This window comes from Oreochromis aureus, linkage group 7 (assembly GCF_013358895.1).
Source record: "Oreochromis aureus strain Israel breed Guangdong linkage group 7, ZZ_aureus, whole genome shotgun sequence".
NCBI lineage: Eukaryota > Metazoa > Chordata > Actinopteri > Cichliformes > Cichlidae > Oreochromis > Oreochromis aureus.
The window spans coordinates 59,300,914-59,317,559 of NC_052948.1; the positions used below are offsets into that span (position 1 = coordinate 59,300,914).

The 16,646-nt window shown below is 40.8% G+C and overlaps 1 protein-coding gene across 1 annotated transcript; it reads left to right on the plus strand.

Annotated features, from left to right (window-relative positions):
- The first annotated feature begins 6,833 nt into the window (after positions 1–6,833).
- lcat (lecithin-cholesterol acyltransferase) lies at positions 6,834–15,291 on the plus strand. Its single transcript, XM_031734213.2, has 7 exons — positions 6,834–7,223; positions 11,084–11,240; positions 11,467–11,582; positions 11,801–11,896; positions 13,684–13,908; positions 13,985–14,180; positions 14,472–15,291. The coding sequence occupies exons 1-7, from the start codon at positions 7,073–7,075 to the stop codon at positions 14,833–14,835; spliced, it is 1,305 nt and encodes a 434-aa protein (XP_031590073.1). The 5' UTR covers positions 6,834–7,072; the 3' UTR covers positions 14,836–15,291.
- The last annotated feature ends 1,355 nt before the right edge of the window (positions 15,292–16,646 follow it).

The window sequence follows — 16,646 nt, forward strand, 5'->3', positions numbered from 1 at the left end:
TTATCTTCTCTTTCCCCTCAACCCCAAATGCTCACTGCAGGTGGCTGCCCCTCGCTGAGACTAGTTGTGCCAGTGGTTTTTTCCTCTCTACTGTTGCCAAATACTTATTCATAGGGGGTTGTTTGATTGTTAGAGTTTCTTTCTAATATTGTAGGGTCCTTACAATACAGGGAGTGCAGAATTATTAGGCAAGTTGTATTTTTGAGGAATAATTTTATTATTGAACAACAACCATGTTCTCAATGAACCCAAAAAACTCATTAATATCAAAGCTGAATGTTTGTGGAAGTAGTTTTTAGTTTTAGCTATTTTAGGGGGATATCTGTGTGTGCAGGTGACTATTACTGTGCATAATTATTAGGCAATGTTACGTTCCCCCCGAAGGGGTCTAGGCGTGCGAGTGAGGGGACCAGTAACAAATGGGTCCAGAACAGAATGAAAGGAAAACAGACAGGTGTCTTTAGTAAATAAAATAGTCTTTATTATAAATAACCTTAACATAAAGAGCCGGCAACGCCGTTCTACCAATAACCCTTGGAAAAAGGAAAACAAAGGTTACAACAACAAAGAACACTCAAACAAAAACTCCACACCACGAGGAGGCACTTCCAGGGGCCCACAAGCTCGCCCTGTCACTAGCAGCAGCTAGCTTACTGCTGCCGAGGCCCACAAGCCCACACTACTCACTACTCAGAAGGAGGCTGTCTGTCCAAGACCTAGCACAAAACCGTGTAGAGCCACAGAGGGAAAAAGCCACCCTACTCACAGCTCATCCCCAGTTTAAATAGCCTCAGAGGTGATTGCTGCCTGGAGTCAGGTGGCAAACGAGGCTAATCAAAAGCAGCTGTGTCCTGGGGAGAGAGGAGAGTGAGAGAAACAGAGGGGGTAGGAGTGGCAAGAGAGGAGGAGGCGGGGAAAAAACACCACGCCCACACAAGGGCAGTTTCAGGAGGCCCAGCTAGGGCCGTAACAGGCAACTTAACAAAAAACAAATATATACCCATTTCAATTATTTATTTTTACCAGTGAAACCAATATAACATCTCCACATTCATAAATATACATTTCTGACATTCAAAAACAAAAACAAAAACAAATCAGCGACCAATATAGCCACCTTTCTTTGCAAGGACACTCAAAAGCCTGCCATCCATGGATTCTGTCAGTGTTTTGATCTGTTCACCATCAACATTGCGTGCAGCAGCAACCACAGCCTCCCAGACACTGTTCAGAGAGGTGTACTGTTTTCCCTCCTTGTAAATCTCACATTTGATGATGGACCACAGGTTCTCAATGGGGTTCAGATCAGGTGAACAAGGAGGCCATGTCATTAGTTTTTCCTTCTTTTATACCCTTTCTTGCCAGCCACGCTGTGGAGTACTTGGACGCGTGTGATGGAGCATTGTCCTGCATGAAAATCATGTTTTCTTGAAGGATGCAGACTTCTTCCTGTACCACTGCTTGAAGAAGGTGTCTTCCAGAAACTGCAGCAGGACTGGGAGTTGAGCTTGATGCCATCCTCAACCCGAAAAGGCCCCACAAGCTCATCTTTGATGATACCAGCCCAAACCAGTACTCCACCTCCACCTTGCTGGCGTCTGAGTCGGACTGGAGCTCTCTGCCCTTTACCAATCCAGCCACGGGCCCATCCATCTGGCCCATCAAGACTCACTCTCATTTCATCAGTCCATAAAACCTTAGAAAAATCAGTCTTGAGATATTTCTTGGCCCAGTCTTGACATTTCAGCTTGTGTGTCTTGTTCAGTGGTGGTCGTCTTTCAGCCTTTCTTACCTTGGCCATGTCTCTGAGTATTGCACACCTTGTGCTTTTGGGCACTCCAGTGATGTTGCAGCTCTGAAATATGGCCAAACTGGTGGCAAGTGGCATCTTGGCAGCTGCACGCTTGACTTTTCTCAGTTCATGGGCAGTTATTTTGCGCCTTGGTTTTTCCACACGCTTCTTGCGACCCTGTTGACTATTTTGAATGAAACGCTTGATTGTTCGATGATCACGCTTCAGAAGCTTTGCAATTTTAAGACTGCTGCATCCCTCTGCAAGATATCTCACTATTTTTGACTTTTCTGAGCCTGTCAAGTCCTTCTTTTGACCCATTTTGCCAAAGGAAAGGAAGTTGCCTAATAATTATGCACACCTGATATAGGGTGTTGATGTCATTAGACCACACCCCTTCTCATTACAGAGACGCACATCACCTAATATGCTTAATTGGTAGTAGGCTTTCGAGCCTATACAGCTTGGAGTAAGACAACATGCATGAAGAGGATGATGTGGACAAAATACTCATTTGCCTAATAATTCTGCACTCCCTGTATAAAACACTCTGAAATGACTGTGGTTGTGAAATGGTGCTATATCTTTTTCAGACTCCAGAATTGAATCCATTAAAATGGATATACTACTAATTAAAAGTGTAATTCAAACCAATTCAACTTTATGGGACAAAATGTTATCAAGATAAATTGATATAAAACTTTGCGGTCAAAGAAAAGTGGAACTAACTTGTCTTAGAGACTAGAGAGGTGCTGGTGTAATGCATGACACGACTAAGGACAAGGAAGACTTTGATAACACACACACACACACACAAACACACACACACACACACACACACGCACACACACACAGGATAACAAGGAGATGGGAAACAGGTGGGAACACAGCCAAATAACAAAATGACTGTGGAAGAAGTTAAAGTAGACACATGATACAGACAAAAACAGTCACTAAAATAGAACAGTCAGTGAGTCACAACTGAATAGGGAGACAAGACTAACATGACACAAGATAAACACAGAGACGAAGACTAAGTCAGAGATAAGGGAGGTGGGAATAAACAGGGACCCAAGGAATAAAGCGGAAACCAAAACACCAAGAACAGAACTAGACATGAAACTAAATCCTGATTCAGTAAAAGGACTAGATGTTACAATCCCTGCATTGCTTTAAATGGAGAAAATCTTGAGGGATGGCTGTTATGAGGAAAGGCAGCCCAGAAACTTTACCAGCGGCACACATCGTTGTGTGCCTCAACTTTCAATGTTTTACCCAGGCTAATCTGCCTTTTCTCCTTGGTTAGGTTCAGGGATTAGAGATCTGATCTACATTATCATATTAAAATTTGGGACAGATCGTCAGTAGTGGACTTTGGTTTCATCGGGTGTTTCGGCCATTATCACTAGACACCCTCATCCAAGGAGGCCCTGCCAGGTTTGATCAGGCCCCGGAGTGTGTCACTGGTTTATGCTAAATTGTTATTTCTTCTTTCTCCTGTTTAGTTTTCTACAGTTTATTTTCTTCTATCTATTCACTGCAATTTAGAAATAATACTTACCTCTTTAACATTTATGGAGCCTCATTTCTTCAAAGGGATAGAAAAGGTGATAGAGAGAAGTACGACAGGAGGGACAAGATAGAGGAGAGCCGGAAGGGGGGCGCCCAATCTGGCTTCCCACACCTCCCCGCCGGATCGAGCCGTATGCTCTACCTCCCCACTGCCTCCCAGAAAAGGGAAGAAGAGCAGAGGGGAGAAGAGCGGAACATTTTTTTTTCCTAATCTTTCATTCCTCCTGTTGGTTTCACCACCATGAGCTTAACTACAGAATCTGATCTTTCCTACCTTCCATCTTCCTTTCCCTTGCTGGAAGTGGTTGGCTGGACTCAGTGTTGGAAGATTCTGTCGGCTGTTTCTGGATGGGCTCTGGGCTGGAACATGGTGTTGATTGTGGCTGGCTTACATCTATACACAAATCTGTTGCTAGCTGTTGAGGGCTAAACTCCAAGCTAGGGGCTGATATTAAACGGCTGGGCCCTGAGCTAGAATCTAATATTGGGTGTGCCTGGCTAAGCGCTAGACTGGGAACTGCTACTGGCTGGATTTGACTGAGTTCCAACCTGGAGACTATGGGGGAGTCTGTACGACAATGAACTTCGATCAGGGTGCTGATACCCCGAGGACTGTGGGGATTCTCCTGCCTCTGGGCTTCAATCAACGGATTTCACCTACTTCTTAAAAAGTATGTGTCAGTGCGAGGCCCCTTTCTCAGCTCGCTGAGGCACTTCTTCCTGCCTTGGTGGATTTTAAGGCCCATGTCAGTTGTTAGTTTTGACCAGCCACAAATGCAGTTTTGCAGCTTCTTTCCTACCATCATTGATGGTCCATTATTTGCAATGTTGGTTGATCTATTTGGCATTGGTGCCGTTCCGTGGTTCGTTGCCATTAAATCCGTCCGGAAAGGGTCTTCTTCCGCCCTTGCTCTCACTTACCCTAGTGGTATCTTCTCCTTTGAGATTTCCGTAGTAATATTGGGTGTACCCAAGTACGCTAAAAAGCGCTGGGTCCTGCTGCTATGAGGCGCTAACCCACACCAGCCCCATTAGGGTCTATTCCCTCTCTTTCCAGGCTGTCATCTGGTCTTTCCCTGATTGTCAGCTGCCCTTTCGCAGCGGTCACTGGATCACTCCAGAGTTCTGATTCAGTAAAAGGACTAGATGTTATAATCCCTGCATTGCTTCAAATGGAGAAAATCGTGAGGGATGGCTGTTATGAGGAAAGGCAGCCCAGAAACTTTACCAGCGGCACACATCATTGTGTGCCTCCAGTTTCGGTCTTTTACCCAAGCTAAAATATAATTAATCCAGAACCCAGAAATATGATCTAAAGATAGTATTAACTAAAAAAAGAAAAACTAATGCTGGGTCGAATATACAGGGACCATGACACAATTTGTTTTACAAAAATCTGTAATGAATTTGTGTTAGGAATGAATTAGTAGATCCATTCCTACTTCTTCGCAGTTTTTTCTCTTTTTTTGTTTGCTCAAATTCTCATGTTTATGTTGGTGTCAGGGAAATTCCAGGTGGAAGGACATATGAGGATATGACCAGTGTCCTACTTAACGTGCACAAACATTTACAATAATGTACCTTCTGTGGTGACCTGACATGGACAGGTTAACAGTGGGGTGCAGCCTATGAGTGGATTGTGTAACTGACTGAAGCACAGTTAGGTGGACAGAATGTATTGTGACCAGGATGTTGTGATGCTCAGACAAAATTTTTGCTGAAACAAATATTTTTTTGTAATTTATTTTAAACATCTCCAGCTTATGACTGAACAATCAACTCAGCTGTCAGGCTAAAGAAGTTTGTAACTTAAGTGATTATGGAGAGATTTTAAAGTAAGAATCAAGATCTTCAAATTAATGCAATATTTTAGACGAAGCCAGTGAAGCTGTTGAAGGACAGGAGTAGTATATTCTGTGGAAGGGATTCTGGTAATGACACAAGCAGCTAAAGTTATGAAGAAGTTTGTGTGGTAAGCCAGAGATGATAGAATGTCAATAATCAATACTGGATGTAACCAGAGGACGTACAAGAACAGCAATACTGTTACCTGTAAGGCAAGGATGTAGCCGATATATATACAATATACATAATACACATATCAAGTGATATTATTGATATGTGTTTCAAAACTTAAGATGCTTAAAAAACAATACCTAAGCTCTTAACATGGGAGGAAGGCGAGATTTTAGAACATCATACAGAGAGAATTTATCCAGGACAGTTTTGGTTTCTACCCGAATAACTTCTGTTTTGTGTCTGTTTAATTTAAGAAAATTAGTAGACAACCACGATTTAATGTCGAGTAAGCAGTCAGTGAGAAAAGAAGTCGGAAGGGTCAAACTAGGCTTAGTGGATAAAGCTGGATGTCATCAGCATAGGAATGAAAATGAATACCAAAATTCCTAAAAATGTTACCTCAAGGTAAACGATAAATAATAAATATTTGGGGGCCTAAGACAGAACCCTGGGGAACACCACTGACATATGGACAAGCCTGTGAACAAGAAATATTTCCACACAAACGTCCATTTGTTCCTCCAAATACTGGATTTTACAAGGAATGCGAAGGAAGCAGTAGCTGAAAATTTTTTTCTGGGTTGTTGTTTTTTTGTTTGTTCTTTTACACCGACATCTAATATCATGGCTCATACTGATAAATAGACAGTACTCAGCAGGATTTGCGAAGGGAAGTTACCTTTTTTGTAAGTATATTTGACGTTATTCTATCTAAATTATTATCAGCTATTATCATTTGCAGTCCTTTTTTCCAATTAAAATATTTTTATAGAATTGTGATGTCATATTTGTTGCAATTTCTGTCAAAAATGACATTTTTCGGGTCATTGGGACTTTACATCTACTGGGGTTATATAAAAGTCACTTTGCCAAAAAACTGATTGGGGATCTACCTTAAGACTAAAATGTTCTTTCTGGCTCAGAACGACTTATGATTTATTTATCCAGGTTAAACGGCTTGTTGACAGTAAAACTGTGTTTTTTTGAAGAGAGATCTGGCCAAGAGGGTAGCAGAAATTGGAGGACACAGAATAAGTGATTTCATTATTTTAAAAATAACTCCTTAAATCCTGTAGACTATAAGATAATTACCTAAAATAAATAAGGATACTGGACATTTTAAAAATGTAAAACATCAGGAATAACCTTTTGGGGGCAGATGATCATTTTTATATTAAAGTCTTTTGGAAATCTCTCTGTGCATACACTCAAAGCTGGTCTGTGAAGAGAAGTGGGATACGCTCACTTCAGCTTCACGTTGCAGACTTCACATTTGGCTTTGTTTGCTTTAATTATTTTAATTTGAAAAAAAAAAAGATTTCAGAACATTTTCATTAAAAAAAAAAATAAATTCTTTGTCAATCGTTTGCCTTCTGAGGCGTAAATAAACACACGTAGGAGGGATCGATAGGGCAGTGTACCCGTAGTGTACACGTTTTATTTGCTCCTGCATGCCACTCTGACCAGACACTCTTAGTGTAGACCTTGAGAGAATTAAACGTGGTCCCCGCAGCACTCAGCAGTCCAGGACGTGTGGATGCACTTTTACTTCAGAGATGGTAAACACAGGGTTTCCTCTGGTGTGACCTCGCGTGTTTTCTTCCCGGCTGGCCCGCCTCTGCCTCCGCCTCCTGCTGCAGCGCACAGACTGAGCTCCGTCCAGAGCGCCACAGCTGCCCGAAGGAAAAGATGGGATCCGCAGGACACTTGAGCTCAGTGCTGCTGCTTGCATTTCTGCTGGGGCTTCATCACTCCTCAGGTTTCTGGATCGTCAACGTTGTCTTTCCTCCCCCAGCCAAACCTAAAGTACCCAGCAACAGCACTCCTCCGCTTATTATCGGTAAGTACAGGGTCTGTCTGTTTGTAAGATGTATGGAAGATTAAAATATACTGCTGTGACATATTCCCGAGAAATATTGTTGATTTAGCTGGACATCTATGCGGGAACATGCAGCACGAAGGTCCAGTACAGTCGGGGGGTGGGGAGATTGGGGGGTTGCTGATAAGCTGAGTGCTGTGTGTTTTCAGGCCACACACAGCACTCTGTACATTTGACCCTGCAGGCTATTTCACTGTTTCCTCATCAGGAAAGCTTTAGGGACACAAAACGTGATTTAGTGACTGTGCTTTGGATAAACCTCCACGCTCCAGCTGAAAGACTATTAAACCTGTTATTTTCCTACATATAATTTAAAATAAAACGTCCTCTCTACCTCAAGAGTTCTCCATCTTTTTTTTTTCTCATTAAAAATTCTCAGTTTCCAACCAGAACCCTCAAGCCCATCCACTATTTACAAATTTCTTTTAAAATTCAGCTTGCCTTTTTATGAAATCTCAAACATCCAGAGAGAGACATTTTGGCCTCTGCATTTGAAGAAGTGGTATTCTTATTGTCTTTGATATTGATATGATGATGTTTAAACACTGGACTGACCAGATCGTGGAAGAACTGCCGTGTACACCGTGCAAATAGTGTAGCTGCTCCTCCTGTGGGTCAGGGGTCAGTTTTGCAAATTCAGAAACAGATCCAAATATTTGCATTTCACAAAACTGTCTGCTATGTCAAATACACCTTATTTGTGTGAATTCTGGGTAAATTAAGGCTAAAAGAGAACATGTGACCACATCAAGGTAATCATCGTAAATCACCCCGGGATAAAATGTTGCCATTTTGGTAGGTTTTGGGCTATTAGAAATCAGATGATGTTATCCCTTTTAGGCTTACACTGTACCATTTTCCCCTTCCCGCTGCTTGTGACTCACAGTTAGTCAAAAGGTCATGGTCCAATCAGGGATTTGTGCAGTTTACTGCACAGGAACTCCCAGTAACGGACAGGCAAACAAAATGAGGAGATTTTGACTAAAAAGAGATAAAGAAAATGCTTTGAGTTCTACATCGATTGCTTTAAATGAAACAATCGACTGACTCAAAAAGCAATGTGACTAAACAGCACTAACAGTTTTTTGGGTTTTTTTTTTTTTGCCTGTCCCGTTTGGATCTTTAGCCATCAGAATTTATTGTCTGAAGGCCAAGAAAGATGCCAAGTGGATTTACTTTACCAATTGGATCATCATGGCCTTGCCATATTGGTCCATTTGATTGACCTTTATTATAATTATGTATTTATTTGATTTGATTTTTCGGTTGTTACAGACGGGACAGACATGACTGGGGGATAGGACAGGGAGGAAAAAATGAAAGAAAGAGAGGGAGAGACAGAAAAATAGAGGAGAGAAGAGATGGTGAGAAAGGGGGGAAGAGAGAAAAAAAGAAAGAAAAACAAACAAAACACCTGGATCACCTGTATGGGGATAAGAAAAAACAGATGAGAAAACAAACAAAACAGAGCAACATAATAAATACAACACCATCACAATAAACTAGCTAACAGTAGATAACAGTAGATACTAAATATTACATGTCATTGTGCAGTAAGCAGGATCGACAGCGCACAATGTGCTTTGAGGTAGCAGCCAAGAAAGGTGTAGCTTGTGTCTGTGAAAACCCGTGTGTACACCCGTGTGCACACCTGTGTGGACAGGTGCGCTTGTATTCAAAAGATATCTCCATGTAATGATCTGCTAGGGAGTGTGGGGAGCCATAGCCCCATCCCCCAGGGCATGAAGCAGGTATGGAGGAGATCCAAGCACTAACAGTTTTACCCATGACTTCAATATGATTTTGTGAAAATAGTAAGTGAAAGAAGTGAAAGAGATCTCCAAAAGTTGAATCTGTTCATCTGGACGTAGCGTTTTGTGGGAGAAACGTTTCGTCACTCATCCAAGTGACTTCTTCAGTCTCAGCTGACTGCAGGTTTCCCCAAACCTTATAAACAGTACATTTGCATAATGACATTATGTCATTATGCAAACAGATTCAACTTTTGGAGATTTACTTTCCTGGATGATTGAGAATGCATCAAGACGAAGTGAAAGAGATGGTTGTAGAGATGTCCCTACCTATAAAAAAAGGCAGATTACTGTCAGCTCGTTTCAAGAAAGACTGGTAGGTGTCAACCGACAGTTTTGACAAGACCTTAAAAGTGTTCAGCGAGAGTAGAAGTACCAAAGAGTCAAACTGAAACACCTGCAGAAATCTCTGCAACTTCCTGAAATATATCTTTAACACTGAAAAAGAATGGTGGTTATGGAAGGACACATAAGGAAGCAACCACTCAAAATAAAAACAAAAACAAAAAACAAACAAAGAAAAACAAAAAACTATTGCTGAAATTTTAAAGTTTGCAAAATGCCACCTCGATGTTTCACATCACCTATTTAGCAGTGTCTTGTGTGCAAAGATGCTAAGTTTGAAGGAATAACGGCAACACATCATTGCAACTCTAAGGCATGGTGGAGGGAGCATCATGACATGGGCCCTGTACTATGAAGCAAGTTCAACATAGCCAGGGTAACTTTTCTTTCTCTGGCTTCAGCATTAGCAATCAGGCTAAGCTGTCGATCAAAGGTGATTATGAGCTTGATAAGTTAACCCAGGATTTATTGATCTAAGTATGAGTGTGTTCCTATGAAAGGGGCGATATCTGGGAGCAGAGCAACTGATTTTACAAAATCAGGCAAAACTGTTATTATAAGAGGTTAAACACATAATACAGACTAAAGGCAGCGATGTGAGCGTCAGAATCAGACAGTAAATTACAGCACTGAAAACACCTAAAGTATGTGTTCGTGCTATAAGTGCTCTTTCATTAAGTCATAAAAGAATCAGATGTATTATAATTGTTATTGCTAATATTTAGATAAGCAAAAGATAGTTTTAGTTTTTATTATTTTCCGCTGCAGCCCTGGTGATGTTTAAAAGTCTGAGAGCAACCAAAGAATAAACCTCAGACCTTCCCAACTGCAGATGTTTCCTTCTTAAAGTGAAAATGAGATCATTAATATAACAACATTAGATAAATTGGATTACACTGTTTGTTTTTGTTTTGTTTTCTAAATTGTAGTGTGGTTTTTATTTCCAACTTAAATTATACAACTCTTTAATGTGGCAGGAAATTCGCTTATCAACATCTGGTCTCAGGATCCTCCAGAGCAAAGCAGCTGCGCACATTTTTTAATTGCAAAACAGGAGACAGAACATTTACAGGATATCAAGGAGAAACAGAAAAACACAATAAGACAGAGTGTAGCTAGGAGTTATTATAGCTTTGTATTTTCTAATTAGTTTTTATTTTTTATTTTATTTTGACCTTTTGTTTTGAATTCTGGTTAGTTTCAGATGGTTTCCAGACTGAGTTTTCTGAGTTTTCCAAGTTTACAAAATTCTTTTTTAAAAGTGTAGTCTTTATTTTTATTTCCAATGACCAGTGATCTATAGCAGTGGTTCCCAGCTGTCTCAGCTGGTGACTCTTCATAATACAAAAAGTCATTTTGCAAACTCTTATCACAGCTTTAATTAATGAATAATCTCTCTAATCTGATTTCTTTCAGTTTAATGAAATGATTCCTCGGTTTCATATTGTATCCCACCATAGAGCTTCTGACTCCCTCTGGTGACACTCACTCATTTATGACAGCTGTCTGGGAAGTCCATCAGTTCATCAGTTCCTTGATGCACGGTTGATAGAAGTTTGCTGAACTTTGGCAGCAGTTTGCAGTGCTGTGTATTGGTCCCACTTTTTCCTGCAGCATAATTAACATTTGACACAATGTTGTGTTTGCATGTGCCCTCGTGCTCAGTACCGGGGAACCTGGGGAACCGTCTGGAAGCCAAAATAGACAAGCCAACGCTGGTCCACTGGCTGTGCTACAAGAAAACTGAGAAATGGTTCCCGCTGTGGATCGACCTCAACATGTTCATACCCATAGGTGTGGACTGCTGGATCGATAACATCAGGTGAGACCTGCTGTCTGCTCTCACGTCCCACTTTCAAGCAGCTTAACAACACCTTTGATCTACGACTTTGACTTATTGTAGGTGACAGCTGAGGAACAGACTCTCATGCTTTATGTTTACGCTTGTCGGTTTTGTTTATCTTTAGTCCGATTTTTGCATCACTGAATACATTTTTTGCAGAATTTGAAAACTTAGTCATGTGTCTTCACGTTTGTGCGTCCTCCAGACTCGCTTACAACAGGACAACTCGGCGGTCATCCAACTCACCCGGGGTGCAGGTGCGAGTGCCTGGATTTGGGCAGACCTATTCCATTGAATATCTTGACTATAACAGACTGGCTGGTGAGAAAAATACATCTGTGTTGGTAAACTGGTAAATTTGGGGGACTAGTTTCTGACATCTTTTCATGTATTTCTACACTGAGTAACAGAGAAATGTTTAATGGTCATGAAGGCAAAAATATAAAAGAACATACTCAACATGCTGTGTAGCCCAGTGCTTTATTTCCACACTAGATTTGGACTCTTAAACTGACTGAGTCTGCTGCTGTTCTCTGAAGGTTACTTTTACACCATGGTGGAACATCTGGTCAACGTGGGCTACATCCGAAACGAGACCGTCCGCGGAGCACCGTATGATTGGAGATTAGCTCCTAGTAAGTCTGGAAACTGTACGCTCCTCTTCAGTGTCACTGGTTAATAATAGAGCCTTTTTGAGATTATACCCAGCACACATTTAATAACTGTGTTATTTTTATGTTAAGAGAGAAAGCATGGTGCTTTGCATGTGTTTGCTTATGAGTATTCAAAAGATGTTTGCTGAGCAGCTCAGCTTATGCTGTTTTTTTTTTTTTTACTAATTATGTCACGCAGGGGCTTCAATGATAAAAATCTACATTACTAAAGAAGATTAACTTATGCTTTTATTTAATTATATATTGAAGTCACTTTACTTTCTTTGTTTTTAATACGATAGGACCAATTTTGAGATGTGCTTCCTAGTATAGTACAGATAATTGTGATAATTACTCGGACTTTTGATGTCTCCCAACTTCTGAGAAGAAAACTCTTCACTAGAAACTTTAACAACTATATGCTTCACTATGTTCATCAGCAAGTTGCTGACTTTAGTGCTGGAAAGGTGAGTTTGTTATGTCAGTGGGAGAAGCTGGATTGAACCAAGTGATGAAGTTGTGGGTCGAGTTACATTATAAATACTAGTATATGCTGATGCTACAGTATTGTACACCCCATGATTTGGTAGCGTGTAGCAACAATAACTTCAAGTATTTGTTTTCTGTGTGACTTTGTTAGATTCTTACATTGTTGTAGAGGAAGTTTGGCGCACTCTTCACATTATAACAACTCTTCTTGAAGTTTTTGGGCAATTGTTTTTGATGTCCTGCCACATTTTAATCAGGTTGAGGTCAGACAAATGGCTTCACATTTGACTCTAGAATACTTCTATATACAGAGTTCATGGTTGACCCAACTACTGAAAGGTACCCAGGTGCTATGGCTGCAAAACAAGTCCAAATCATCACCTCTCCACCACCACTGGATTCAGTTGTACACATTTAATATGAGGGATTTGTGCTGATATGTTGTATTTGGTTTATGCTACATGTGATGCTGTGCATTATGGTCCATATCTCCACTTTGGTCTTATTTGTCTAAAGGACATTGTTCCTGAGGTCTTTGCTCAGATGCAACTTTGCAAACCTAAGAAGAGGCTTTCTGTTGGCAATCAAGCCACACTTGAACAGCCTTTTTTTAACATGCTGACTGAGACCTGTAGAGTCTGAGATGTAGCTCTTGGGGTAAATTTGCTGGCATGTAGATATCATGAATGTTTTCCTGATGGACTTCAGACTGTATGGAAATGGCCTTATTGATTATTGCTGATATATTTCCTCCTTGTCGTTGTGTTAACACGCATGTGAATGCTGCAGACCAGCAAACTGCCAAAATCTCAATAATCAAATGCTCTGATTAGCAGCACCTGGCTGCTACTTATCCTATTAATTCCTCTGGAAGTAGAATGAGTGTATTTTGTTTTTTGGTTTAGCTTTTTAAAAATATATATTGACGGGTTGCTTTTCATCTGAGGTTGCAGTTACCTCATTTTAATACCCGCTAAGGACCAGGTGATTTTTATTTACCAGCTGGTTCTTAGAGCTAATCCTAGGAGGGGCATGGATTTGCTTTTAGGACACCAAAACTCTAAAACAAACTCACTAGTTTTTATTCACACACTGGCTGTGAGTAAATTTGGTGTTGCATGTCCTGATTGTGGCAGCAGGTTCTCAAGGTATTTTGACCACATGCGGGCAAACTGTAATTATACTACATAATGACGTTTGATGTGCACTTAATCACATGCACTTCTTAAAGTTCTTGCTGTGAGCCTGTAATGTTTTTGTTTCCCCTCGTCCCCCCACAGATGAGAATGCGGAGTACTTAGCAAAGCTGCAAAACCTGGTTGAGGAGATGTACAACCAGTACCAGGAGCCTGTCTACCTGCTGGGACACAGCATGGGATGCCACTATGTCCTCTACTTCCTCAACCAGCAGTCTCAAGCCTGGAAGGACAAATACATCAGAGGCTTCATTTCACTAGGAGCGCCATGGGGGGGTGCAGTAAAAGTACTCAGGGTCCTGGCTTCAGGTAATGATAAAAACGCACAGAACAGAATACAGATGAAGGGGCTAGAAAGTGGATGTGAACCTGAAACTTTTTACAGGAGTAAATGATGGCCTCTCGATGATTTCGAACCTAAAGATCCGGGAGGAGCAGAGGATGGTGACCACCAATGCGTGGATGCTTCCTGTAGAGGGCATCTGGCCAAGTGACCATGTTTTCATCTCCACGCCAACCTTTAACTACACTACAAAGGACTACCAACGGTTTTTCAAAGACATTGATAACGAGGAAGGATGGTAAGAAACAGTTTGGTTGGTTTTTAGAGAGTCTTGATTGCCAAAAGTTAAAAAAGCAGACCAGAGATTGTATAGTACCAGTGGTCATCTGTATTTACTGCTTTACCTCTCCTTTGAGAGCAGAAAGTGTGAAATTTCTGGGCTATTTGTCCTCTACTTCTATTTCTATATAAATTGTAGCATCTTGCTTTTTCTTGAACTATACCTTTTTAGCATATAGATCAAATATTTATCTTTTTGGTGTATTTTTTCTAATAGCAAACAATGATCATGCCCTCTTGTTGGCTCCAGGTATATGTGGGAGGACACCAAGAACCTCACTAGTGATCTCCACCCTCCTGGCGTTGAGGTGTGGTGTATGTATGGCATGGGCCTTCCAACTGCTGTAACAAACATTTATGACGAGGTCTTTCCCAATGGGGACCCAGTGGACTTTGTTTATGCCGATGGAGACGGCACGGTGGACAGGTTCAGCATGAGTCTATGTAAACGCTGGGTGGGGAAGCAGGAGAAGCCCGTCCATATCACGGAGTTCAGAGGGCTGTTCCATCTGGATATGGTGTTTCACGAAAAGGTGCTCGACCAAATCCAGGACATCCTGGAGGGCAAATCGGACACACCCACAGAGGTTGATGTCAGAACTGACACTGAATAGAGGCATTCACAAGTTTGAAGCCATTTACAGTGCTGGATTCTCACATAGGTGACTTTTGAGCCAGATCAAACATCAAGCTTAAAACAAATATCAGTACCTTCTCTTATCTCAAGTAGGTACAACAGCTCAAAACCAATCTGGACTTGGAGAGAATCTATCCCTGACCCCCCCCAGCAAATAGTCCTGACCACTTTATCTTAACTAAACGCTGCTGACTCAACAATGTGGGTTTTAACCCTGACCTGATTATTACTACACTGAGGTCATGTATTTAGTTACCTTAAGTCTGAAACTTGGTGGGAATTATGGAAATATAATAATCACAGTAATTAAAAATGTAGTAAGAAATTTTTATGATGGTTTTAGTTTTCTTGTTTTCATCTATGTCCTCCTGTTACATCATCATTATCATTTTATTATTTTCATGCATAAAGACCCAATAAATATGAGACATTTTGTTGTGTGAGATTATTGGATTATTCCCTCAGAAAATTTATTTTTGATAAGTTATGAGCAATGATCATGAATATTTTTGAAGTGCTGTTGTGTAAGCGGCCGTCTGAATGGTTCACCTTAAAATTACAGCATTTAAGGTAACAAAAGTCCACCTGTGTGGGTCACTTGTTTGGTTCCAGTACAAAAGTCAAGTCTTTATCTCATCTGTTCGACAGCATCTGCTGCTGAGGCCTTTTGACTCGCTGAAGTTGCGTTACAGCATATGGAGGACCACAAGAGCCACGCACATCGAAATAAAGATTTCTGTGCTTAAATAATGAATTGTAGAATAAATTCTGCATTTGTAAATTCATTTTTGAATTCCAATTTAATAAACTGCATTTCAAAATCCTTTTTACAATTGCACTTTAATAAACTGCATTTCAAAATCCATTTCCCTTTCCTGTTCGCTCAGGGATTAACTTCTGGATTAGCTGCTGGATTAGCTGTTGGATTAACAACTTCATTTTAAAAATCGTGCGGCCATTCAAATTAGCCACACCGTGGGATGTAAGGAGCTCTCTGATTGGTTGGACAGACACAGGCTGTCTGCTTGGATTTTTCTAGCTCATAGCTTCGCCCTGCTACGAAGCGTGTGTGCTTGTACAAAGGCCGTTCAGCCTCGGGATTTACACTCGGCTCGACACGGATATGTGATGAATGAAGGGACCCTGCAGCGAAACGGAGAGTTAACCTCTGACTGAGTGCCTGTTTTCACAGTCTGACCACCTGTTGAAGGTAACGTGCTAACATGGCTAACGCTAGCATCACCACACGTAGCCCCATTATTTTAAGGTCATCTTAGCTTATGAAAGTTTTACGTCGCAGCTGTACGAGCTAGCTACGTGTTTTGTAAGCTGCTGTGCTCTTCACAAATAAAGCTGGAAGCAGCTCAGACTGTTAGAACCAGCACTGAGGCCTGTTACATTTATACAGTGTTAGAGCAATGGCTGCAACCTACAGCCTTTAAACTAGCGATTAAAATGCTGACAGTAAACTCGTCAGTCCAGATGTTACCACATTACTTTATGATACTTAGAGTTAAAACAACTGAGACAGGCTGATTAAAATAACAGCTGTCAGTTCTCTCATTCAACATATAAAGACTGGAGATCACACTACTGATTTCAGTTCATTTAATATGTGAGTGCACAGATTCATTCTCAACTGGACATAAATGATAATAATAATAATAATAATACATTTTATTTGAAAGCGCCTTTCAAAACACTCAAGGTCACTGTACACAGTAGAGTAAAAAGCAACATAAAAGCAAAGAGTTTACACAATCATAAAACATAAACAAATTTAAAATA

Bases quoted from the DNA above. Each gene is read 5' to 3' on its own strand.
- lcat (XM_031734213.2), top strand. From the start codon at position 7,073: ATGGGATCCGCAGGACACTTGAGCTCAGTGCTGCTGCTTGCATTTCTG. The intron at 11,897-13,683 runs GTAAGTCTGGAA...GTCCCCCCACAG, and splicing joins TGATTGGAGATTAGCTCCTA to ATGAGAATGCGGAGTACTTA. The intron at 14,181-14,471 runs GTAAGAAACAGT...TGTTGGCTCCAG, and splicing joins ATTGATAACGAGGAAGGATG to GTATATGTGGGAGGACACCA.